At 44.5% G+C, this 22,062-nt stretch overlaps 1 protein-coding gene across 25 annotated transcripts in view; it reads right to left on the bottom strand.

The window, feature by feature from the left end:
* svila (supervillin a) overlaps window positions 1-22,062 on the bottom strand; it is a 99,314-nt gene that overhangs the window by 56,289 nt on the left and 20,963 nt on the right. For 20 of the 25 annotated variants that reach the window (XR_014600150.1, XM_084048943.1, XM_084048962.1 and 17 more), the window contains exons 1-3: window positions 10,216-11,179; window positions 3,429-3,492; window positions 977-1,068 (exon numbers count right to left, since the gene is read on the bottom strand). Coding sequence is in view for 22 of the 25 variants with exons in the window: in XM_084048943.1 (XP_083905069.1) it covers window positions 977-1,068; window positions 3,429-3,492; window positions 10,216-10,273 (214 nt within the window). In the remaining 3 variants the exon portion in view is untranslated. Of the gene's footprint in view, window positions 1-976; window positions 1,069-3,428; window positions 3,493-10,215; window positions 11,181-22,062 lie in introns of those variants that run through there. The other 5 variants (XM_084048963.1, XM_084048961.1, XM_084048955.1 and 2 more) reach the window with 3 other exon arrangements.

Below are 22,062 nucleotides of genomic sequence, written 5' to 3'. Positions count from 1 at the left end.
ATGAACCATTTTTGAAACATTCTTTCAACCTGGCCCTATATACATGCCATTATTGTCAAAATTGTGAAACATTCTTTCAACCTGGCCCTATATACATGCCATTATTGTCAAAATTGTTCAAATGTTTTAATGTGAAGCACTAAAGTGTTTCAATGATAGTGATTGCTCTCCTTCTCTCTGCCTCACTTTGTGCTATTCTAGTGCTGCTTGCACTAGAGCAAATTTGAATGAAATGCTCTCCCTTCCCAACGAGATCCACCACCTATTAAACGTACTTAATCACGTGATCGGGCACCACTAATGCCTGGCTACCACTAATGGCGCAATACACACCACACATTATGCAACCAAATTTCAAGCACAAACACTAATCGATGACCTGATTGCCGACAACAGCTTGGTGTGCAGAGGCTTTAAGCCTCAAGTCTACAAGCTCTACACAGCAGGGCTGTTTAACCAGGTTTTCCAGTCCTGTAAAGTACTCTCTTCAAGCTTTCTTTTGATTTCAGACTAAACTACTATACAGACCGCTACCAAATACAACCAAGATCATTGATTATCACAGGCCTGTGAGAAACTATAGCATGGATCCAGCAGACAAATCAATAACTACTCCAAGAGGGGCCTTCAGTGCTTTAAACAGCTCATAAGAAATCCTGGGACTTCGATCGAGTGTCAAAATCACAAAGGACCCCTTCACTTAAAAAGGCTCTTTTAGAGTAAATCGTGAGGTTGATGTACTGCATACATAGTATGCTATGTAAGGATGATACATTCTGGTAGCTTTAGACAAATCTAGACAAGAATTAAATGAAACCTTTCCTTTCGCATTCTGGTAGGGATGCGTTTGTTGCACAATAGTAGAGCGTGCACCACACACGCACGCACGTACGCATGCACGCACGCACACACTCTGGGAAAGTCGACATAGCATGGGTCATGTGTGAGCAAGCGGAAACAGAAAACCCTTACTCACCTTTGGGGAGGTTGGCCAAGAGACTGACATCTATATCCTTGGTGTTTTTGGCTGGGTCGTCTTTCTCTTCAAATGAGAACTCTTTCGAAAAGCTGAGGCGGGCAGGAAGAGGAGAAAAAAAAAAACGGCTATTACTGAAACAGTGCTGAGCTTCTGGGAAGCAGGATTCACTTATAGAGTGAAAATATAAGCAATTATTGGTAAAGGGCTCATTGACTGAGTTTTAATTTCTCTGCAATCTGAAGAATGTCCAAGTCATTAAAAAAAATAAGAAAGAAATAAATGTTTCTGGAAGCAGCATCAGCTTGACGGATGTTCAAGAATCCACTAAATGGACCAGTTAGTTTTGGACAAAGCTGCTAAAACAAAGAAATTACTCAGTCAAATAAGCACAGTGCACTTTTGAAACCAATTTAAAGGATTACTGTAAACTGCATTGAGTCCAGAGTTTTGCTATACTTATTGTAGCACGCACGCACGCACGCACGCACGCACACACACACACACACACACACACACACACACACACACACACACACACACACACACACACACACACACACACACACACACACACACACACACACACACACACACACACACACACACACACACACACACACACACACACACACACACACACACACACACACACACACTTCCCCTTTGCTGTAAACATTCTGATGCTGCTCATGTTAGATTGGCTTCAAATTCAAAACCACAACCAAAGTTATGATACATTTATAAAACTCAATGAAAGACTATCTGTGGGAGGAAATGGTCAATTAAAGTAAATGTCATCGGGGTGGGGGGGGGCATTACTTTGTGGTCTTGTCCACTGCGGATGCTAGCTCCCCACAGAGCTGTGAATAAACTGACATGCAGAGACACGATCTGGCACGTGTAAGCCCTATATCTGATGATCTTAACATCATAACAGCGTCTACTTTCGCTGATAAACGTCTTACAGTCGGGATTCTGCAAATTGTTCAGATGTTTTAATGTGAAGTACTAAAGTGTTTCAGTGATGAGTGAGGTGAATTAAATGCTCTCCCTTCCCAACGAGATCCACCACCTATTAAACGTACTTAATCACGTGATCGGGCACCACTAATGCCTGGCTACCACTAATGGCGCAAAACACACTGCACATTATACAACCAAATTTCAAGCACAAACACTAATCGATGACCTGATTGCCGACAACAGCTTGGTATGCAGAGGCTTTAAGCCTCAAGTCTACAGCTCTACACATCATAACAGCGGGTACTTTCGCTGATAAACGTCTTGCAGTGGGGATTCTGACGTGTAAGCACAGTATTTTCTACCTCGGCTCTAGGCCTGACCTCGATTAGTCGAATAGTCGACTAATCGATCGAGGGAGTCTGATTCGACCGCCAATCCCTCAGTCCATTTTTTTTTGTTGCATGATTCGACTGAGAGATTGGCCTAATTCGTTATATTAATTATCTAATAGTTTGCCAAAAATAGGATATATATATATTATGATTTATTGGGAGAAACCAAGCAAGTATATGTTAAATCAGACATTAAGCACCCCCCAATGATACTCTATTGCATAACTATTGTTTCGCATGATTCGACTGAGAGATTGGCAGTCAAATCAGACTGATTCAACTGCCAATCTCTCAGCCGAGTGATGCAATCTTTCTTTTTTTTTGTTGCATGATTCGACTACCAGTCGACTATACCTAGGCAGGCAACATTCGGCCAATCAGATTCGACTATATAAATTCGGGGACAGGCCTACTCGGCTCACAACAACAACACCACCGGGGTCGTTGAGCGCTTCAGCACCACAGTGTCAGGGTGTCTGTGCTTGTTGCTGCCGTGGAGGAAAAAACATTATATATAGAGAGGCTATAAGTATAGGTGGCGGGGTGGAGCATTTGACACCGAGCCAACAACGTGACGCTGAACAATCCCACTAATGCTGCAGTAAGGTAACAGCACCGTGACCTTATCGTTCACTTTCTCACTGAGCTTGGACGCCGGCCCATAGTCTGATCCACTGTGGCTTTGTCTGAAACCCTGCTGGCTGAGCCCGCTCACACTGCTGTACGGCCATACAAACACATGGGAGGAGATTGAGGAGCTATTTATGGATGAATAGAGACTGCAGTGTGTATGCTGTATTAGTGCATGAAGTTAGTGTAAAGAGAACAAGAACACACCGTTGCTGTCGGGTGGAAACCTCATATGTCCAAACAGTAACTTTTTATTATAAAACATAAAATTGTGAAAATAGCTGATCTACAAGTGCGTCGCATCGTGAATCGCGATGCGTTGTGATCTTGTAGGTTTGCTACATTCACTAATTAGTGCAACACGGAAAAACATAAGCTGAAATATGGCGATACAAGGTTTATGCCTGACAGCGACGATACACTGTAGCATTCTTTTGCTATATTTAGACCAGTCCACGTCTTACCTTAGAGCTCTTTTCTGTAGTAATCTGGGGTTGCTGAGTTTTATGGGGGTCTCACTCCCAAGTCCTGTGGAGAGAACAGAAAAGGTCAGTGTTTACAGAGAGGTCACGGACGTCATTTAAAAAGGGTACAACTAGAGGAGACAGGCAATCATGCACGCTCCATGTTCATTTAGAGCTTTTAATGAACAAATGCACAAATCAAAGAGCGCACATTAAGAGTTCTTGAGGTCAAACGGATAGTTTCTCCAGTGCTATTCTCTCCAAGGTCACTGGCATTGGCACAAACCCACATTAAATCAAGTAGATCAAGTAGAAAAATGTGAAAGAGGCTACACTGCCTGAATAAATCAGGTGCAACAATAAGTGACGGGCAAAATTGTTGTAATGAGAGCAATGTGTCAGCATGTTTGTTTACAGACACCAGGTGAAAGTTCACAAGCAGCTGACTCACAGTGGCACACACACACACACACACACACACACACACACACACACACACACACACACACACACACACACACACACACACACACACACACACACACACACACAGTCTCCATCTCAAGTGTCAACCTACAGTATACTCTGTGCATGAAGCAATAGCAAAACGCAGCGGACAGAAGAGTGGCTGTGTGATCCATCTCACAGAGACAGATGCTATAAAGTCTGATCACACGTGTCAAGGTTGCCTTGCCGAGCAGATCAGATGATGCCAGCAGCCCATCAAATCACTGAAACAAAGGAGCAACCCAGAATTCCCCATGAATATGGGCGTCCGCTGGCCTAGCGGTCCAGGCGCATACCACATACGCTGGTAATCCAGCTTGACAATGTGTCGCGGGTTCGACTCCCGATCACAACGACCTTTGCTGTATGTCTCCCCCCATCTCTCTCCCCATTTCCTGTCAGCCTACTGTCCTGTCTAAATAAAGGCATAAAAGCCCCAAAAAATATCTTAAAAAAAAAAAAAAGAATTCCCCATGAATAGAGTAAAGCAGAGGTCTTCAACAGGGGGTCCACGACCCCTAGGGGGTCCGCGGAGGTACTGCAGGGGGTCCGCGAAATTGTTGTTTGATTAAACAATATTTTTGTTTGAAAAAAACAAAAAAACGTTTTTTTTTTTCTTTTTTTTACCCAAAATGTCAAATTGTCTTTAAACATAACATGAATCCATAGCAAACAGATAAATGGAGGCACAATGCACAATAACATGGTATGTTTATACATATTTTGTAGGGAATTTTTCTTTTGCACACCTACTGGGGCAGGTGTGTAGGAGCAGGCAATATAAAACACAATTTTATACATAAATATACAATATATGTGGTAGCCCCCCCTACCCTACGAGGTTGGGGGGCCCTGCTCCATCTACCCATCAGTTTGGGGGTCCCTGGCCTGAAAAGGTTGAAGACCCCTGGAGTAAAGGGAGGTGACAGCATGAATAGAAGGTATATTTAATAGAATTGTTCCAAAATAAATGTGATACAGGGATGCTATGTAATCCCCATTGATGGCTATTCTATTCTTTTAAAGTCTGGTGTGCATTAGGAAAATGGTCAAGAACCAGAAAACAAGGACAGTGTGTGGTGGTATAAACACCTGCCTTAGGAGATATACAACCTCATTACCTCAAATGTGTGGCTATTAGGCATCATAAAAACATCCTTTCAGAGAATGTCAGTTATCTGGAATATCCCTTTAAGGAACATCGGTGCCTGGCTGAGTTATTGACTCCAAAACCTCAAGCGGGTGGTTTTGGCTGCCCCTGGACCTCGGATTGGCCACAGCAGGCAATTCTGGGACAAACATGTGGTTTCACTTCCATCCGGAGAGACCACCCCTCCAAGTTCACCTCAGGGGCGCCCTGACACACCCCTAACCCCCACCTCAGCCAGTCCTCAGAAAATTGCCCTTAACCTCCATTCCAAGCTCTGTTAGCTCTTATTAGGGGTGTTTGCATTGATGCTCAAATCCCTCTGACTTAAGGGAAAACATAATTTGAGAAGGAAGAAGTGGGAATAATAGAGAAGGTTGTGTGCTGGGATCTGTTTTGGATAGAGGCATATTGTTTCAGCTGGGTGGAATAACAGGGCTCATTCCATACACGTCTTAACTAATAATCCTGGTTATCTGAGCTGATGCCATATTCCCATGACAATAGAAGAGTTATAGGTCAAGACGTGAATTGGCCAGTTATAGCGCCACCATGAGGAGCATGTGTACAAAGTTTCACGATGCTGTGTTCATAATTTGTGGTATTTTGTGCAAAACAGCCACTCCCGCATAGCCTGGAATCCAGACTGTCGGACGGGCACCCAGGCGCCAAAGCTTCTGATTGGTCTGTGGGTGAGGCGGGACCAGTGGCTTCCAATGTAAAAGGTCCGTGGGCGGGGTGGGACAGAGCCTTCCAATGTTACATTTGAATCAATTCCTGACTTGCCTACATAAATCATTTGGAAACAAAGTGACATTTGGAAATCCGTCTGGATTCCAGGCTAACTCCCGCAATCTTTGGAAGGCAATTGTAGCTATTCGGAATGAAATATGAAAAATAAGTCTTGATTACATGACTGCAGAGATCATTTGTACCGATTTGACACAATCTGTTGGAGTGGTAGCAAAAACATTTGTTCTGCAAACATAGGCCTCATGGTTGCACTATAACAGGTCATTTTGAAAAGTTGATTGATTGATTGCTTGATATCTTTATTGAAAAAGAATCCCTCGGCTTCAGCCATTCCGGCCTCCTGGCGGGCAGAATAAAGGTTGTGCGTTGTGTGTCTAAAATGATGTGGCATATACGGTATGCCGCTCTAGCTAGCTGTGTAGAATTTATGTTATTAACACTGTACTGGTATTATGTTCAGTACTGTCTAGAATTGGCAGATGTACTGTATTCAGTTAATTACTAAATTACTAAATATACAAATCCCATTCGATTCCAAAAATCCCATAATGAATGGGCTCTAATATGACCGGCCTATCAGTAACGCAGACTGATCTAACCCAGAGCTGTGTTCCTCCAGTGCCTCATATACAGCCCATGAATATGGGCATGTGAGCACACGCGAGACTATCAAGGACGAGTGACCTTTGAAAAGCCGTGGTGCCTCAACACATTCGTCATTCCAGACGTGCACATAAAAACCTCCACAATGATCACAGATGTCGCTCAGCCTTTGATGCCAGCTATAATCTACAGACACACTACGTAACGTATAGTCTAGCACTGTACGGCCCGGGGGGGGAATGGTGCTGAGGAATTCTCCAGCACTACAGTGTGTACGTTGATGATGCTGTAAAAACAGCTTGACACTGATAGAGCGTGGGAATGAGATGGTTTCATGACTCAGTGGAGCTTCACTCATCCTCTGAGGGGAGTGCAGTGTTTTATGTGACATTATCAAATTTCTTGAAACACCATAACACTGACGGTTCATTTTTTAGGGGGCCCGTAGCTGAGTGAGTGGATAGAGATGCCTGCTGTTGTGGGAATCGGAGGTTTTGACGGTTTGATGTCTACATGTCAAAGTGTCCCTGAGCAAGACGCCTTTGATTGATTGATTACTTTATTAACAAGTTTGAAAACAGTACAGCAGTACTGTTAAAAAACAGTACTGCTTTCCCTGTGCATTCAACATAGGTAGGGAACGAAACTACTAATCACCAGAAGTCTTAAGTGCATTTCCTGCAAAAACAAGCAACCAAGAGTATACCTAGCGCTAAGGTAAAAGTGCAATATATCAGCTACCTACTTTCTTAAACAGATGAGACAAAATAGCAAAATCAAATGAGCACGAGCTAAAACAAATAAGTGTATCGACTAAACAAGATCCAATAACACAATGCAACAATAAAACAAGAGTTTGTACAACTAGTTAACAACAAGTAGGCCAGGCAAAGAGGAAGGGTAGTGTTTCCTGAAGAGGTGGGTTTTCAGCCTGCGGCGAAAGATGGAGAGGGGTCTGTCTGCAGACTGCAGACTAGGGGCGTATCCTATTGGGGCGTTTCCCATTATAAGGGGGCATTTCGTATTCCTCATTATTATCCAATGGGGCAAACGCAGTCCCCACAACATCATTTACGATTCTGTGCCTATCGGTACATAACTCGGACGGCACTTAGTCGACTAGCAGACCATCGGCCGGTCGTCGCGGGCACTCGCGCCTGGAGGCGCTCGGGCGCGACTCCTCGGCCTTAAGGTCTGCTGAGTCGGCGCGCCTCCGTCATGGTCCAAGGAATACGAAATGCCCCCTTATAATGGGAAACGCCCCAATAGGATACGCCCCTAGTCTGCAGTCTGCAGATAGACTCTCTTGGAAAGATGGGCAGTGACTCTGGTGTCCTGACATCAGTGGGAATTTCATTCCAGCACTGTGGGGCCAGAACAGAAAAAAGTTGTGACCGTGTCGATCGACCAGAAGGACCCTTGACTGCACAAGGACCCTTGACTATGACTGCACAGTCATATTATACCAGGTTGCTTTTTTTGCCCCGATCAAACGCTACCGCGCGTGCGTGCGCGTGCGTGCATGCGTGTGTGTTTTAGCATACATTTGTTGTTAGCACTTAGCACTCATTAGCATGCTCAGTAGCAACCAAACAGGGCTCAACTACTGCTATCTTTGTCAACCAAAACGGTCGCGGAGGTTAGACTGTTGCCCAATGCCCACTTAAATGAGCTTCTGAGCTTACACACCTGGAGCAAATGAATTAACGAGCGACATTAAGCAGCACTGACGGCCGGGCAATGATACACGCTCGTCAGCCCCAGCTGAGTGAATGAGAGAGGGGGAGAAGAGAGACACAGGAGGGCGTAAGGTTATGATCCCATAGCATGGGAGGAAGGCCCGTCTCCCCATTGGCTTAAAGGACAGCCAGTCTCCCCATTGGCTTAAAGGACAGCCAATGATGAAAAGGTCGCCTAAAAGTGTTTTAGAAAGTGTTGAGTAGTTGATCAGTCTCTTCCTAGACCAGGCTGCAAGCAACCTGGTAAAAAGTGGGGTGGGGGCGGGAGGCGGAGGATGCTCCTCCCACATGGCTCCTTGGAGCTCGCTGAGGGAGTGCGTTGTTTGGCATCAATCTGAGCCATCTGAGCAGCCATCTGCTGGGTGAAGCAGTAAAAGTAATTTCCCCCTCCCACAGGGACCAGAGAATACTCCCTTTACTTCAATTGTCACTGAAAGGTACAGGTTTTATCCAGGATGAGATGCATTACATTAAAAACATAGCTGATATCAAGCCTAATTATAACCAGACACACACACAATAGTTACGATACCAAAGAGGCATCCGGGGGTGAGCATATGTCTAAATGGAGTATAGGATTAACTTCCGCGATTGGGATTAACAGCAAAGCCAAAAGGAAATGTGTCACTCCTAAACCATGGACATTACATCACACACTTGTTTCGGAGTGTTCGCGTGTGTGCCGGAGGTGTGGCTGGGTCAGCTTAAGCAGCCCACCCTGTCCTACCCTACCCCGTGACCCACTCCTGTTAGTCGCCCACCTGCTGACTAACTCAGAGGAGCTTATGATGTAAAGAGACAGGTGAAACAGTCAGTGGGGGGAATCACAAGGTGAAGTCGTCAAGTAGTCCAAGTACTTTGCGGTACAATGGTGTCAACTGCTAACATTGTGCTAGCTTGTAGATCAGTTCTTGTCAGGCAAGTGACGCCATCATGCAATGGAGTACAAATCAAGCTGGAGACAGGCCTTCACACGGAAAATGATCAAGCTCAATGATCAAATGACAAGCTCACAACGCGTTGGGTTGCGTTGCAACGCGTTGTAAGCTTGTCGATCGGCTATTTTCAGCGAAAGCTGTCACCACGATAACAGAAAACAGTCTAGAGCCCTGAGGCTCAACCATATGGGGTTTAAGTGGTTAATGGCAACGACAATGTGTGACAATGACACAAATGGCCCATCTTAGTTACCAGGCTCAAGTCCGGATGGGGGAGGGGTGCGGCAGAAAGAAAAGGAGCAGATAAGTGGGTGCTTTGACAGTTAAATGCGTGGTAAATCAGGAATGACAACACACACACCCAAATAAGCTTCCTAGGAAGTCCTTTACTGTCGCAGCAGGCAGCATGGACACCTGTTGTGGTGGTTTCCCAGCCAATGTGGAGAACTGGATGACGACCCTCCAACCCTTCCACACTTTGGAAATAATACTGACACTTAAGTGAAATGATTGCACACCAGGACACACAGCCCTATGGCAAGGCAGACACTCACACACTATGCACAAGCACATTCTCCTGCATACACACACGCACGTCGCACACGCACGCATACAGTACGCAGTACGTAGTACGCACAAATGGGACAGATGTAAAGCCTAAATATGGCCACATATTTACAGTCCACACACACAACCAGATAACAGTTCCCTAAATAAGTCAGACAAAGTGGCTGTGCAGTCCAGGAATAGCTCTCTCTCTCTTTCCCTCTCTCTAACCTGCCTCCTGCAGTGCTAAGAGTTTGCTTATCTCTGGTGCCTGGTTGGTGTGTCCTTGGAGGCTACAGCTGCAGCCTGCAGCGCAAGGACAGCTGGCTGGAAACGGGGGCAGTAAGCAGAGTGTGAGAGAGAGAGAGAGAGAGAGACACACTGCAGTTTGCACAGCATGCCAACTCCCCACCACACAGCACCAGTCTCACATCCTCTAGTCGCTCACGCAGCTCTGCTCCGCACTACCTCGTCCCAGCAGAAGCTTTAAGCTCGACTCTCGCCAAAACCCCCCCATCCCCTCCTCCATCCCCCCAGATTGCAGGCTCCCTTACCTTGGCTGCAAAACTTGACATGGCTCAGGTAATTCGAAATCCACGGGTTGCGATACATTTTGGCAGACAGGTGAAGGACACAGACACACAGGAAAGAAATGGGGAGAGAGAGAGAGACAGAGAGAATGAAGCTGAAATGAAGGGAGTGAAACAGATGGAGGGGGTTTAGAACCACGGAGCAGGCATCTGACTGGAGGGTGATGATGCAGATATACACGCAGTAAGTCAGTGCCCCAGGACAGAGAGAGAGAGAGAGAGGAGAGAAAGAGGGGAGGGAGGGAGGGAGGGAGGGAGAAAGAGGAGGGGAGTCAGGTAGCGCTAGAGCAAGGAGTGGATGGAGAGGGAGGGGTGGATAGAGAACGAGAGAGACGATCCACGTCCGAACGGCAGAGGCAGTAAAAGTAGCGGTGATCCCTGCAGGTGGAGTAGAGCTGTGAAGAGACGCTCCCCTTCGCCTTGGCCCCTCGCGCTAGCCCGCCGCTAAAAGGCTAACTGCTGCCCACCACCACTCCAGACTGCTTGGAAAGGCTAAAAAGCCACTCAACGCAGGCTAAGCTCATTAGCCGAGACGAGGAAATTAGGCCCCATCCTCGCTACGCTGACAGATGGGAGCCTTAAGAAGAGTTCCTGCATCCTGCAGAATGACACTCCGCGGGGTGGCAAGGGGAATAGAGGGAGAGGGAGAGGGGGAGAGAGAGGCAGAGAGAGAGAGGGGAGAGAGAGAGAGAGATAGTCAGGAAGTCCCAGGAGTGTGCTGCTTTCCCTTGGCAGGCGGACAAAGAGTTTGAAGCCAAAGAAGCCGGTGCAGAGCGTCAAAGAGGCAGCGAACGCAGCATCGATGGAGAGAGGCTGAATATAGAGTGAATACAGAGTGAGAAGCGAGAGGAGCATGAAGTCCAAAATGACCCTCTCAGATGGATGAGAAATTCCACTCATCTCTCAGTGGTGACAAAATAGAGGAACGGCGAGCAAGGAGAGAGGAGGGAGGGAGGGACAGAGGGGAGAAGAAGGGACAAGGTGTGTAGGAAAAAGTGAGAGACAGGCAGAAATGAAGGAGAGAGAGAGCGCAAGAAGACGAGAGTGAAAGAAAATAAAGCAGAGGGCGGGAAGAGGCTAGAGGGAGCAAGCGAGAGAGAGAGAGAGAGAGAGAGAGAGAGAGAGAGAGAGAGAGAGAGAGAGAGAGAGAGAGAGAGAGAGAGAGAGAGAGAGAGAGAGAGAGAGAGAGAGAGAGAGAGAGAGAGAAGGAATGCAAGCAAGTGAGAATGAGGGAACCAGAGAGAGAATGTGAAGTCAGCTGTGCTGTGGGGGCTAGTGAGTAATGGTGTTATACCAAATGCTTTAGCCATCCACAGAACGGTCAAAAAAAGGCACTGGGGGGGGACAGAAATAGACTGATTTATCGCCATCTCAGAATTCTCCCATTCTCTTTAACGCACTCATCAAAAGTCTGCGTGTGTGTGTGTGGGGTGTGGGTTTCCGAAAATACACACGCTTCAATATTCCCTGAGAGTCGGAAGGCAAATGCACCCTCATAAATCTGCACCCTGAATTTATTATGCTGTAATTGGATGCCATTGTGTAAACTCTAATCCCACTCACCTGCATACAAACACACACACAACATGAGGGCAGTGGTGGAAAAAGTACTCAAATGTTTTACTTAAGTAAAAGTATCAATCCTGCAATGTAGAAGTACTCTGTTACAAGTAAAAGTCCGGAATTCAAAATTTACTTGAGTAAAAGTACAAAAGTATTGGTATCAAAATGTACTTAAAGTATCAAAAGTAAAAGTACAAAAATGTTTGAAAATATCAGATCTACAAGCTCAGTTGTGAGCTTGTAGATTTTCAAATAGCTTATGTATAAAATAGGGAGTAAAAGTACAATATTTGCCTCTGAGATAAAGTGGAGTATAAGTAAAAGTATAGACATTTGGAAATACTCTGGTAAAGTAAAAAATACCTCAAATTGTACTTAAGTACAGTACTTGAGTACATGTACATAGTTACTTTACACTACTGCCTGAGGGTCATGACTTGCTTATCATTCTACAGATAGGGTAAAGGGGTTGGCACGGACCCCAAGATGCCTTTCAGTTGCAGCACCGAAAAAGGTTGACGGCTCTCTTATCTCGGCAGCAACACAACAGACCAGAGCCTGTCACCACCAAACACACAGGCTTCAACATGAACCAGTTCTCCTGGGAAACGGGAAAGGTCACATGCGTGACTGCATTGAAACCCATTTCGGAATTAAGAATAAATACAAACCACGTGCATGCATATGTGGCTCTTGTGCCACCGTGGCACCGTTTGGAAATACTCAAGTAAAGTAAAACTACCTCATAATTGTACTTAAGTACAGTAATTGAGTAAATGTACTTAGTTACTTTCCACCACTGATTACTGAAGATATAGAAAAGCCTTGTAGAATATTCAGTGCTTTCTTTTCCTTGCAGAGTGCAGACTGACTGGGGTGTGTTCATAGTAAAAGAGGGTGGCATATTATTCGTATGCCTCTCGGAGGTGAGCTCATCTGGTCTAGCATGCAACCTCACACTGTGCGCTCACACTGCTAACGTGCCAATTCACACTGGAGGCGAGGGGAGGGGGCTCTGCCTCCACACAACGCTCTACCACGCTGCTATGTGCAGACTTCACCCTGCCTGGGGGGGAGGTCCTAGCCTGGGATTTCTTTTACCCAAGTAAAACAATACACTCAAATGTTTCTGTCTGCCAATTCATAGTTGTGAAATCAAATCCAGATTGAAAGCATGCCCACACGATTGATTCACATAGCCATACCGGTTTTCATTCACCTCATCTTTTTTGCAGTTTATGTCAAAACAAATCTAGGAGTCTATAAGCAGCACTGGCCGTCCCTAAAGGCCATACCGCTGCTTACACCAAACTGAGGAAAATTAGGAAAAGCCATGGAGTGACAGAAATGTGTTGTGTTCATCCTGCAAACTGCCTATTATAAAATAAGATATATTTTGTGCAATTGAAAATGTTGGCCTTAAAGGGATATTTCACTTTTTTTTTTTAAGTGGGTGATTTTATCGTCTACTCAGGCTTTTGGGAGCACCCCGGACAGTTTTTAAATTGCTTGATTCAGTATTTAGATATTTGATATAAGTTTTAGCAGACACGCCGCCTTCCTATACAAAGCCCCCTTCCTATACAAAACCCATTGTAACTTCAAACTCCATTTTAATCATGTTAGATTCATCGGAAAGACCTGTCCTTGGTTCTGGTGACTGACTCATTGTCCTCCTAATACGTGAGGACACTGTGAAAACTGTCTGGGGTGCTCACAAAAGTAGACGATAACATGACCCAACATTTTTTTTAAAGTGAAATATCCCTTTAAGGGTGGCACAAAAAAGGTTGTGAGGTCACAAAATAAATAAAAGTCATCTTCCAGGGGCATGAATGTGCTCAGCAAGTTTCATGCTATCAACCCATTCGGTCTTGAGATATCGTGTGTGCAGTTGGTAAGAGCAGCATGCTTAATAGGCCAACTACCAATATACCTAAGCATGTTACTCACCTTAACAAGAAATTGCAGGCTGAGATCCCAGAATTGTATAATAGTGCAGTGCCTGTTGAGGGGTGGTGTGGCCGCTACTCTGTCTCTGGCGTTTGAATTTCCCCCACGGGATAAATAAAGGCATCTATCCATCTACAAAATGACAAAGCATGGCCGGCTACATTGCTGTCAAGTTGCAGTTTAAGTGTTGCTAAAGTCACACTGCGTAAAATGTTAAGGGTAGGGTAAAAATAACAGGGAACTGGTTGACAGCAAGAATGAGTTTTAATGCATTCATAGAACGGAGCAGAAATTGTGGGGACTGGAGAGAGAAATGGTGAAACAAAAACATGATTGATGTTTCACTGCGTCATTGGAGCGCAGAAAAAAGTTGATGCCAGGTCAACTTGTTTTTGTAGTGCATAATGCGCGTTACGCAGAAACAAGTGCCAGGCGTCACTTTGTAGCTTCACGTTGCTGACTTTCATTGAAAATGACTTTGTCACCGCTATGAACACAACGTGAGCCTTCCTCATTCCTCTGCAGTGCCTTAGTGTTGTTCTCCGTCGTCAGACACTTAACATTCATGACCGTGTCTCCACAGCAGCACTGAGCTCAGGGACTGTGCTCTGTCACCAGAGAAATGTGGTGCTGATGGGTCCATCTGCATGGAAGAATAGTAGAGGGTAACCCATTTACAGCCACTCCTTAGCGAGAATGAAAAGCAATCAGGCAGATGAAACAAAAGTAAAAAGGTAGAAGCAGCGATATTAGTATTGGAACTAATAACAATAGCAATAGAATGAATACAAGTTTATTATATTATAAGTGTAGGTGCAGGGGTCTTCACAAAGATTTGGTGGACCCCCGGTAGTAACTCTGAGAACCCCCTAGGGGTACCGGACCCCCTGTTGAAGACCTGTAGTGGTAGTATTTGCTTTAATAGTACACATACTGACAACTATTAGTAGTTGAACAATATATAAAATAATCACCAGAAGAGGCCCTAGTGTAGATCACGGGTGTCAAACTGATATGACTGAAATGGCAGCGTTAAATCTGGCCTGTGGGATGATTTGGGTGAAAGGAAATAAAAGGTAAAATAAATCAAGAAATGTTATTATCTTTCTGTGTGTGGCAGGCGACCTCTCTCTCCCCTTGCCACTGCCATTCAGTGTGCATTGAAAACAATGGAGGCAGCGAGTGACCCGTCTGCTTTGTGTAAGCGCTGCGAGGGTCACCCTCATGCTGTGTTCACACTGGTGGTGACAAACTAACAGGCTACACGTCATTTTCAAAAGCCGTGATGCACTATAAAACAAAGTTGCCATCGCTTGGGAATGTTTAAGCTACATGACTGATGTAGCTCTATTGGGGATAATTAATTCATGGTGTTGATGCAACTTTGACCGTCACAGGAGTTTGTGGAGCTGGTACCGAGATATTGTGTAGCAAAAGCCTGAAAATGGACAGTGCCACTATATAGCGATCACAACAGTTAATATTATAGCCAATGGACTCAAACATCAATTTGATGTTTTTTTTTGCGTGAAACTAATGGCCTAGCCTGCCAGAATGAAGACCAGTAGCTTGTAAATTAGGCTTATGTACGGAGATAGGACTATTCATTTATGGGAAAGGGAAGCCGGTTGGTCACATTAAATCTAATCTAATCATAGGTACGCAACTACGCATGTTGGGCATTTCATTTGAACCAAACGGTCTTCATGTTTCAAAGTTGGATATGATTGATTAAACGCTACATAAGGGCAAAGAGTCAAGATTGTCACTACAGAGCAAAAGCATAGCAATGCCCATTTCCCACACATTCAAACTACAGATCAATCAATCGATAGATAGATAGATATACAGTATGAATGATCAGAATTCATCATAAAGTGTACTTAAGAATGTTTCCACAAACATGGAGGCATTCATAATTTTCTTTCTCACCTGAATAGTTTTTTTTATATTCTCATCTGAATATAAACATATTAACAGTGCCATGCGCCCCAGTCTGTTACTCAATATTATCATACTGTAGAGCACAAGTTGTTTGCCTGAAAGACCACTGGATACTTGGACACTGCAGGCAGTACTCTAATAATAACAACAGCAGTACAAGAGAGCCTGATACAGCAACTATTGGTATGTTATAGCACAATGCAGGATCCACAACTAGCAGGCTAGGTTTAAGGCTGATCCAGTCTGATGACATGCCTGAGACTCGTCTGTTTAGGATCCATCAGTCACAGCTTTAATCACCTGTTGTCCATGCACAGCCTATCAAATATCACAGAGCCTGAACAATCACCCTTTATGACATGAAATAGGATCACCGTCTGCCTCATTCAAACACATACCGAGCTTGCCCTCCTGATCGTTGCTATCGTCACACTATCACGGTGCTTATCACTGTCAGCTGTCTGGCTGCTTGGCAGTCAGCCTGCAGCTGATGTTTGTTTGTATGACTCACCTGCTACAGGGATGAGATCATTCCTACAAACGAGCCCTTCTACCCCGTCATTAACGATGACGACTCTTCGCTTGCCAAGGATGGGCAAGACCGTGCAGGCCGCAGCTGTTGCGCTCTAATCTTCGAAAGGTGGATTGTAGGGGTTTATTGAAAACAGTAATGGGCCCCGAAAAAGTCCACACGATACCGTGGGTAGAAACAAATGTGCACAGAAGCATGGCAAACAAATACACAGATGTTTACAGACATAAAGGGGAAAACAATTAGTGGCATTTATTTGACAACCCATCCTGGGTTCACAGAGGAGTTCATTAAAAGTTATGCTGCCGCACATGTGGCGAACACAAAAGCGTGTAGAGTTGCATTAAGAGGCATTACTTCACAATAACACAACTAAAAGATTACAGAAACCAATACACACACGAAAAACAACCTTGGTAAATCACTTGATCATTTACTTTGGGTTAACCCTGTATTGTAGTGTAAACTGATGGATAGCAGGGATGTATTCCGTTTTTGTACATCATTAAAACTACCATAACCCAGCCTAAAATGGTTATACGAGTGATGTTAAAAAGGACAGCAACTGTGTCTGAGGATATCGAGTGTGAAAGTTCAACCAATACACTGGGTGCCCTGATGAAACTCATCCTGCTTTAACACACTTTAGGATCTTGACATTTTAAAATAGTAGAATAATATCTGAGGCGCGTCATGTTAATTATACAACCAAAAAGACAACAAAAACAACATTGGCCTGGGCCGTAGCGTGACGGTCCAGGCACCCTAGGCTGCAATGACAGCCTGACAGCGAGCGTGTCGCGGGTTCGACTCCCGTTTACGGCGACCTTTGCTGCGTGTCATCCCCCCCCCCCCCATCTCTCTCCCCATTTCCTGTCTTTCCCTATCCCTCTCTAAATAAAGGCATAACAAGCCCCCCCCCAAAAAGAAATTGTCCAAAAAGTTAAATAATGGCCGACATATCGCCCAGACCGATATATATCGGTCGGACTCATATAAAGATAGCTGAATATCTGAGTGAGGAACGTCATGTTTAATATATTAACAACAAGCAGACCCAATAACAACAAACCTCTACACCAATCATCACCACAGATGTTAGAGTTCAAAGTCTAGCTCGTTATGCCTGTACAATTTCACATGTGCAGTCAATGGGTTAGGATTAAGATAACTATTGCCAGATAGTCGCCATTGCAACAAAAATTAACTCGAGCACAAGGAGGCTACCCAGCACGTCTGCAAGGGGCAGAAACGTTAACGTTTTCTCTTCAAGAGAAGAGAAGAGAAGAAAAGAGAAGGCCTGGGCTCTTTCACAGTACTCTCTAAAATAAAGTCCAGATTTACAGCATCCCACAGGAAAGATATCTGTCTTTTTCTGGCGAGAGAGCAGCAGAGTGGTCCAGCGCGCTTGGCCATGCAGTCTCTGCAGACACATAACAGAACTCAGGCCTGCACTGCACGGCCATAAATCCAGATGGGAGGGCGGGGTAGGGGAACGAGAGGTAAAGATATTCATGCTCACGCACAAAATAAAGGCAGTGGGCGGTGGCGAAACCAAGACTAAAACTCCATTTGTGATATTGTTTGATGTATTTTACTGGCATGATGAGAGTTTGGTATAAAGAAAACCGATTTTCCAAATGTGCCATTTGAGCTCTTAATAGTAAAGGAGGTGCATTAAAAAACAATACATTTTTATCCAAACACATCAGTAAGGACTCCTATGGTGTGAAATATGGTCTGGGGTATCGATGTGAGTAGGCAATAGCCTAGGGCTACTGTGTGTTGTTGTGAAATTTCAAACGTTCACTTCACACAAATATCATTCAGTGAACACAAAGACACATTATCTTAGGATTGTGAGAGTGTTTGTTGTAAGGGCACGTCTAGCTTTACCGAGGCAATACCTCGGACTAAAAAGAGAAGGTGTTAACAGAGTCAGATGGCTAACTTAAATGCTGTTGTCTTTATGCACTTTTAAGGTGGGATAAACTTCAAACTTTAAAAAGACATTCCTGGTTCCAGAGCTTCATACCAAGTTCCTTTCACGAGGGACTTAAGTCTTTGAAACTTCACTGTGTCCCTTCTGAAGATAGATAGGGCCAAGATAAGACTCACGTCAGCTGTGGGCTCAACACAGACACACATCAGCATGGGTCTCCTAAAATAAAGCAGATAACAGGGTCCTATGAAGAGTGGAATGCTTCAAGGGGCCCGGCAGAGATAATGCCTCCAAGTCCTTCATACTGTAGGCAGAACCTGAAAATACATTTTATAACCTAATGCTGGGAATCATATTGGGTTTTCCAATACGATAGATATATTTTAGTGTAGTGTAGTATGAAGAAATATAATAAAATATTGTGATATAATTTCTTTTTACATTTAAGCCATAATCTATGGAAACATTACAAACATAGCCTATAAGGTTATTTACATCTTACAGTATGTAATTATCTTGAGTATTGGGGTTGTGGTTGGATGAGACTTCATCACTGATGAATCTCATTAAAGAATAATATATTAATTCTGTGTTATTAACATTAAAAATGTACAGTTTGTGGTTGGCAGCACCCAATAATGATGTGATCCTCAACCTACCTACCACACATCCACAGCCAGTCTGAACAGTGCCCTGGGGAGAATGTCCACACTCGTCCACACACCTCATATGTTTGCTCACGTAACAGCGTAGACTTCCTGTGTGTGTGTGCGTGTGTGCTTGTGTGCGTGCGTGTGCGTGTGTAAGCAAAAGATGGAAGAGACAGAGAGAGTCAGACAGAGACTAAAGAAAGACAAAGACAGCAAGCTAGAGAGAGACACACACAAAGAGCAAAACAGAAAGAGAAAGAATTTGAGCGAGCGAGAGTCCGACAGCACATCTGGTGAGGACGGCTCTACAGCACCAGAAATGTCCACCAATTCCGTTTGCCAGTGAATTCCTGGTGCTGTTTCCATCTGGGAACATCTTCTCAGGAACCTGTCATCCAGCTTCGCTTAGAGAACGGGAACACAAAAGTGGAATGGAGAGACGCTGCTGGAAAGCTTGTACCCCTCATTTCATTTCTCTCCAGAAATGTGTTGGGGGGGTGGGGGGGAGGCGGTCGAAAGAACGTTAAGTTGGCCAGAGGAGAAGAGGCTGCCATTAGCGTACTCAAATCCATCTGTAACAGCACTATGGGAGCCTGGCAGCAAACACCTATTTCCACAGAACTGACTGGGGAAGAATAAGTGAACCACAACTTCACAGTGGATGTTTCTGAAATATTGCGAAAAACAAACATTTATTACAGGTCCTCCAGCCACTCATCATAATGGGAGCACTTCTGAACAGGCATAATATAATAGTTACTTAAGTTACAAGTAGACCAATATAGCATGGTAATTTATGGCTCCTCTCCATATCCTTAGGCTATGATTTACTTTTTGGAAAAATCATTTTATTAATTGGACGTTCCTAACAATTTTCTGGATGTATATTCTATTTAAACAGACTTTCACTACACAGAGATGCCTCAGGCCAACTCATAGTCCAGATGTGGGATACACTGACCGGACCCCACTGGGGTCTGCAAAGACTAATGATAAGGGTTGTGCCGATACACTAAGCTCACTTTTTCTGACTGCACGCTTACCTACATGTACAGTAGCTTCACCTAGTGGTGACACACAAACTCAAAGCATAAACTGTGTCACATCCACTTGCACCATCACAGTGAAACAGCTGTTCTGTGTTAGACATGACAAAAATATATATGAGCTTTGGGTGATTTTAACTGCAATTTCTTAAAAATAGGATAGTAAAATGATTGATATCTACAAAAGTAGTGTGAGAACACGATTGGTGTCCTGAAAAGGAATCCATTGCATTTGTCGACTACAGAAATAGTGCTTTTCCAAATGGCCTAAGTTGTAAGCCATATCACAACCGGACAATGAAAAGGCAAACGAAGGCAGACTGTCCATCTATGGTCTGTCAGCACCGTATGCACCCTGTACTTATAGACTCAGCGCCCATAAAGTGGCCACAGATTCACGCTCAACCTCACTCACTTCTCCTCTCTTCTCCCAACAGATCTCCTTCTGAAACCCAAATAAAAAGCATCTGAAGAATCATGCTGCGCAGCGTCCAAGATTTTGAGACATTTCTAAGGGAAGGCCCAAAACCCAATCATCGTTGAGGCTTATCGCAGAGACCTGTTTCTTTTCAGAGCTAACAGCTCAGTTTGATCAGAGCTGATGATTCCTGTTAGTACTGGGATAAGTACTAGCAGACACGCGACCAAGCTCAAGGGATATGGGGTAATAGATTGTAATCAAAGTTAACTTGGTCAGGTTTTAATTTGCAAAGAGTGTGTTCGTGTCTCAAATATTTGAGTCATTACTCAAAGCATATGATAAATTGAACTGTTAATTATTTTTGTCTCTATACATTTTAAGCCCCAATAGCAGCAGCACTCTAAGTGGGTCAGCATATATGTCCACCTTTTTTATTTACAACGTCATATTTCAAAAACTACTGGCTGGATTATCATGGAATTTACTACGCACCTTCATGCTCCCCAGAGGATGACCCCTAATAGCCTTTCCTCTAACACCACCATTTAGGGGCAGCGGGGGCCTAAAGGTTAGAGGGGCGCCCTTGTTGGCGGAAGGTTAACGGTTCAATTCCGCGGACCGGCATGAAAATCTGGGTGGGGAAGTGATTGGTCACCACTCCCCCAACACCACTGAAGGCACTGAAGAACCCCTGACTGCTCCAGTGGAGCTGCTTAGTGGCCAACAGTATGTGGTTGTACTAGTCAGCTCCCAGGTTTTAATGTGTGTCTGTCTGTGTATTTCTATGTGCAGGGCGTTGCTCAAAAATGAGCACTTTACCCTGGCTAAATAAAGAACAAAAAAAAGAGCAAAATGTCCAACTGCACACAAGATACCTCCAAATCTAATGGACATATTGCCCTGACACTTGCTGAGCACATTCATGCTCCCCAGAAGATGGTACATTACGTTTACATTACGGATAAGGATAATTCCTTTTAACAGGTCGTTCATGAAAGTCCTTGCGGTCTTGTTTCCAATGAGAACCTGTGAGCAATTAGGGGTTAAGAGTCTTGCTCAGGGACAAATTTAATTTCATCGACACATATGCTGGTGTGGCCTGGAATCGAACCTGGGGCAACCAGGGCCTCTGGCTTCCTAGGCGGGCTCACTAACCACTCAGCTATGGCCGCCCCCTCAGTTACAGTCATTTAGCAGACACTTTTATCCAAAGCGCTTACAATAAGTGCATTCAACATAATGCATTACCTACTGTAATGTTTTGGTGACCCCATGACCTTTCCTCTAAGCACCACCCAATATCGGCTATGTCCAAGTGCTTTTTCTCTCCTGGGCACAGCATATGTTTTGAATTGTTTTCAATGAGAGTGCCCGTTACTTATGCTATGCTAGAAACACCAGCAGTGTGACGAGGCGCTGAGTGTCTATTCTGCGCTGAGCTGTGCATGTCTGGCATTTTCACCTCGTTTCAGAAGAGTTGAAAAATGTGGGCGTTTAGTTGAATGTTTCAGAAGAGCACCTTGCATTTTCAGCCGGGGAAAAAAGCCTTTGGTGGACACACAGCCTTAAACCACAATTTGAGATTGGGTGTAAGGAGCGGCACAGCCTCTAGGGGCTGTGAGCGGGGCTTCTTGTCATCCCACAGATGATACAGTAAGTTAATTTACCCCATTCTCTTACTGTATCTTCTGAGCAAGGACACAGTTCAGCGAGGCACTATCAACACTGTCCTCTCTCCCGCAAATAAAAAATCTAGTCCA

The sequence above is a fragment of the Gymnoscopelus microlampas genome (genome assembly GCF_963454915.1).
Source record: "Gymnoscopelus microlampas genome assembly, chromosome: 22".
Taxonomy (NCBI): Eukaryota; Metazoa; Chordata; class Actinopteri; order Myctophiformes; family Myctophidae; genus Gymnoscopelus; species Gymnoscopelus microlampas.
The sequence above is the reverse complement of the archived record's forward strand: the minus strand, read 5'-3'. Positions and strand labels throughout refer to the sequence as shown.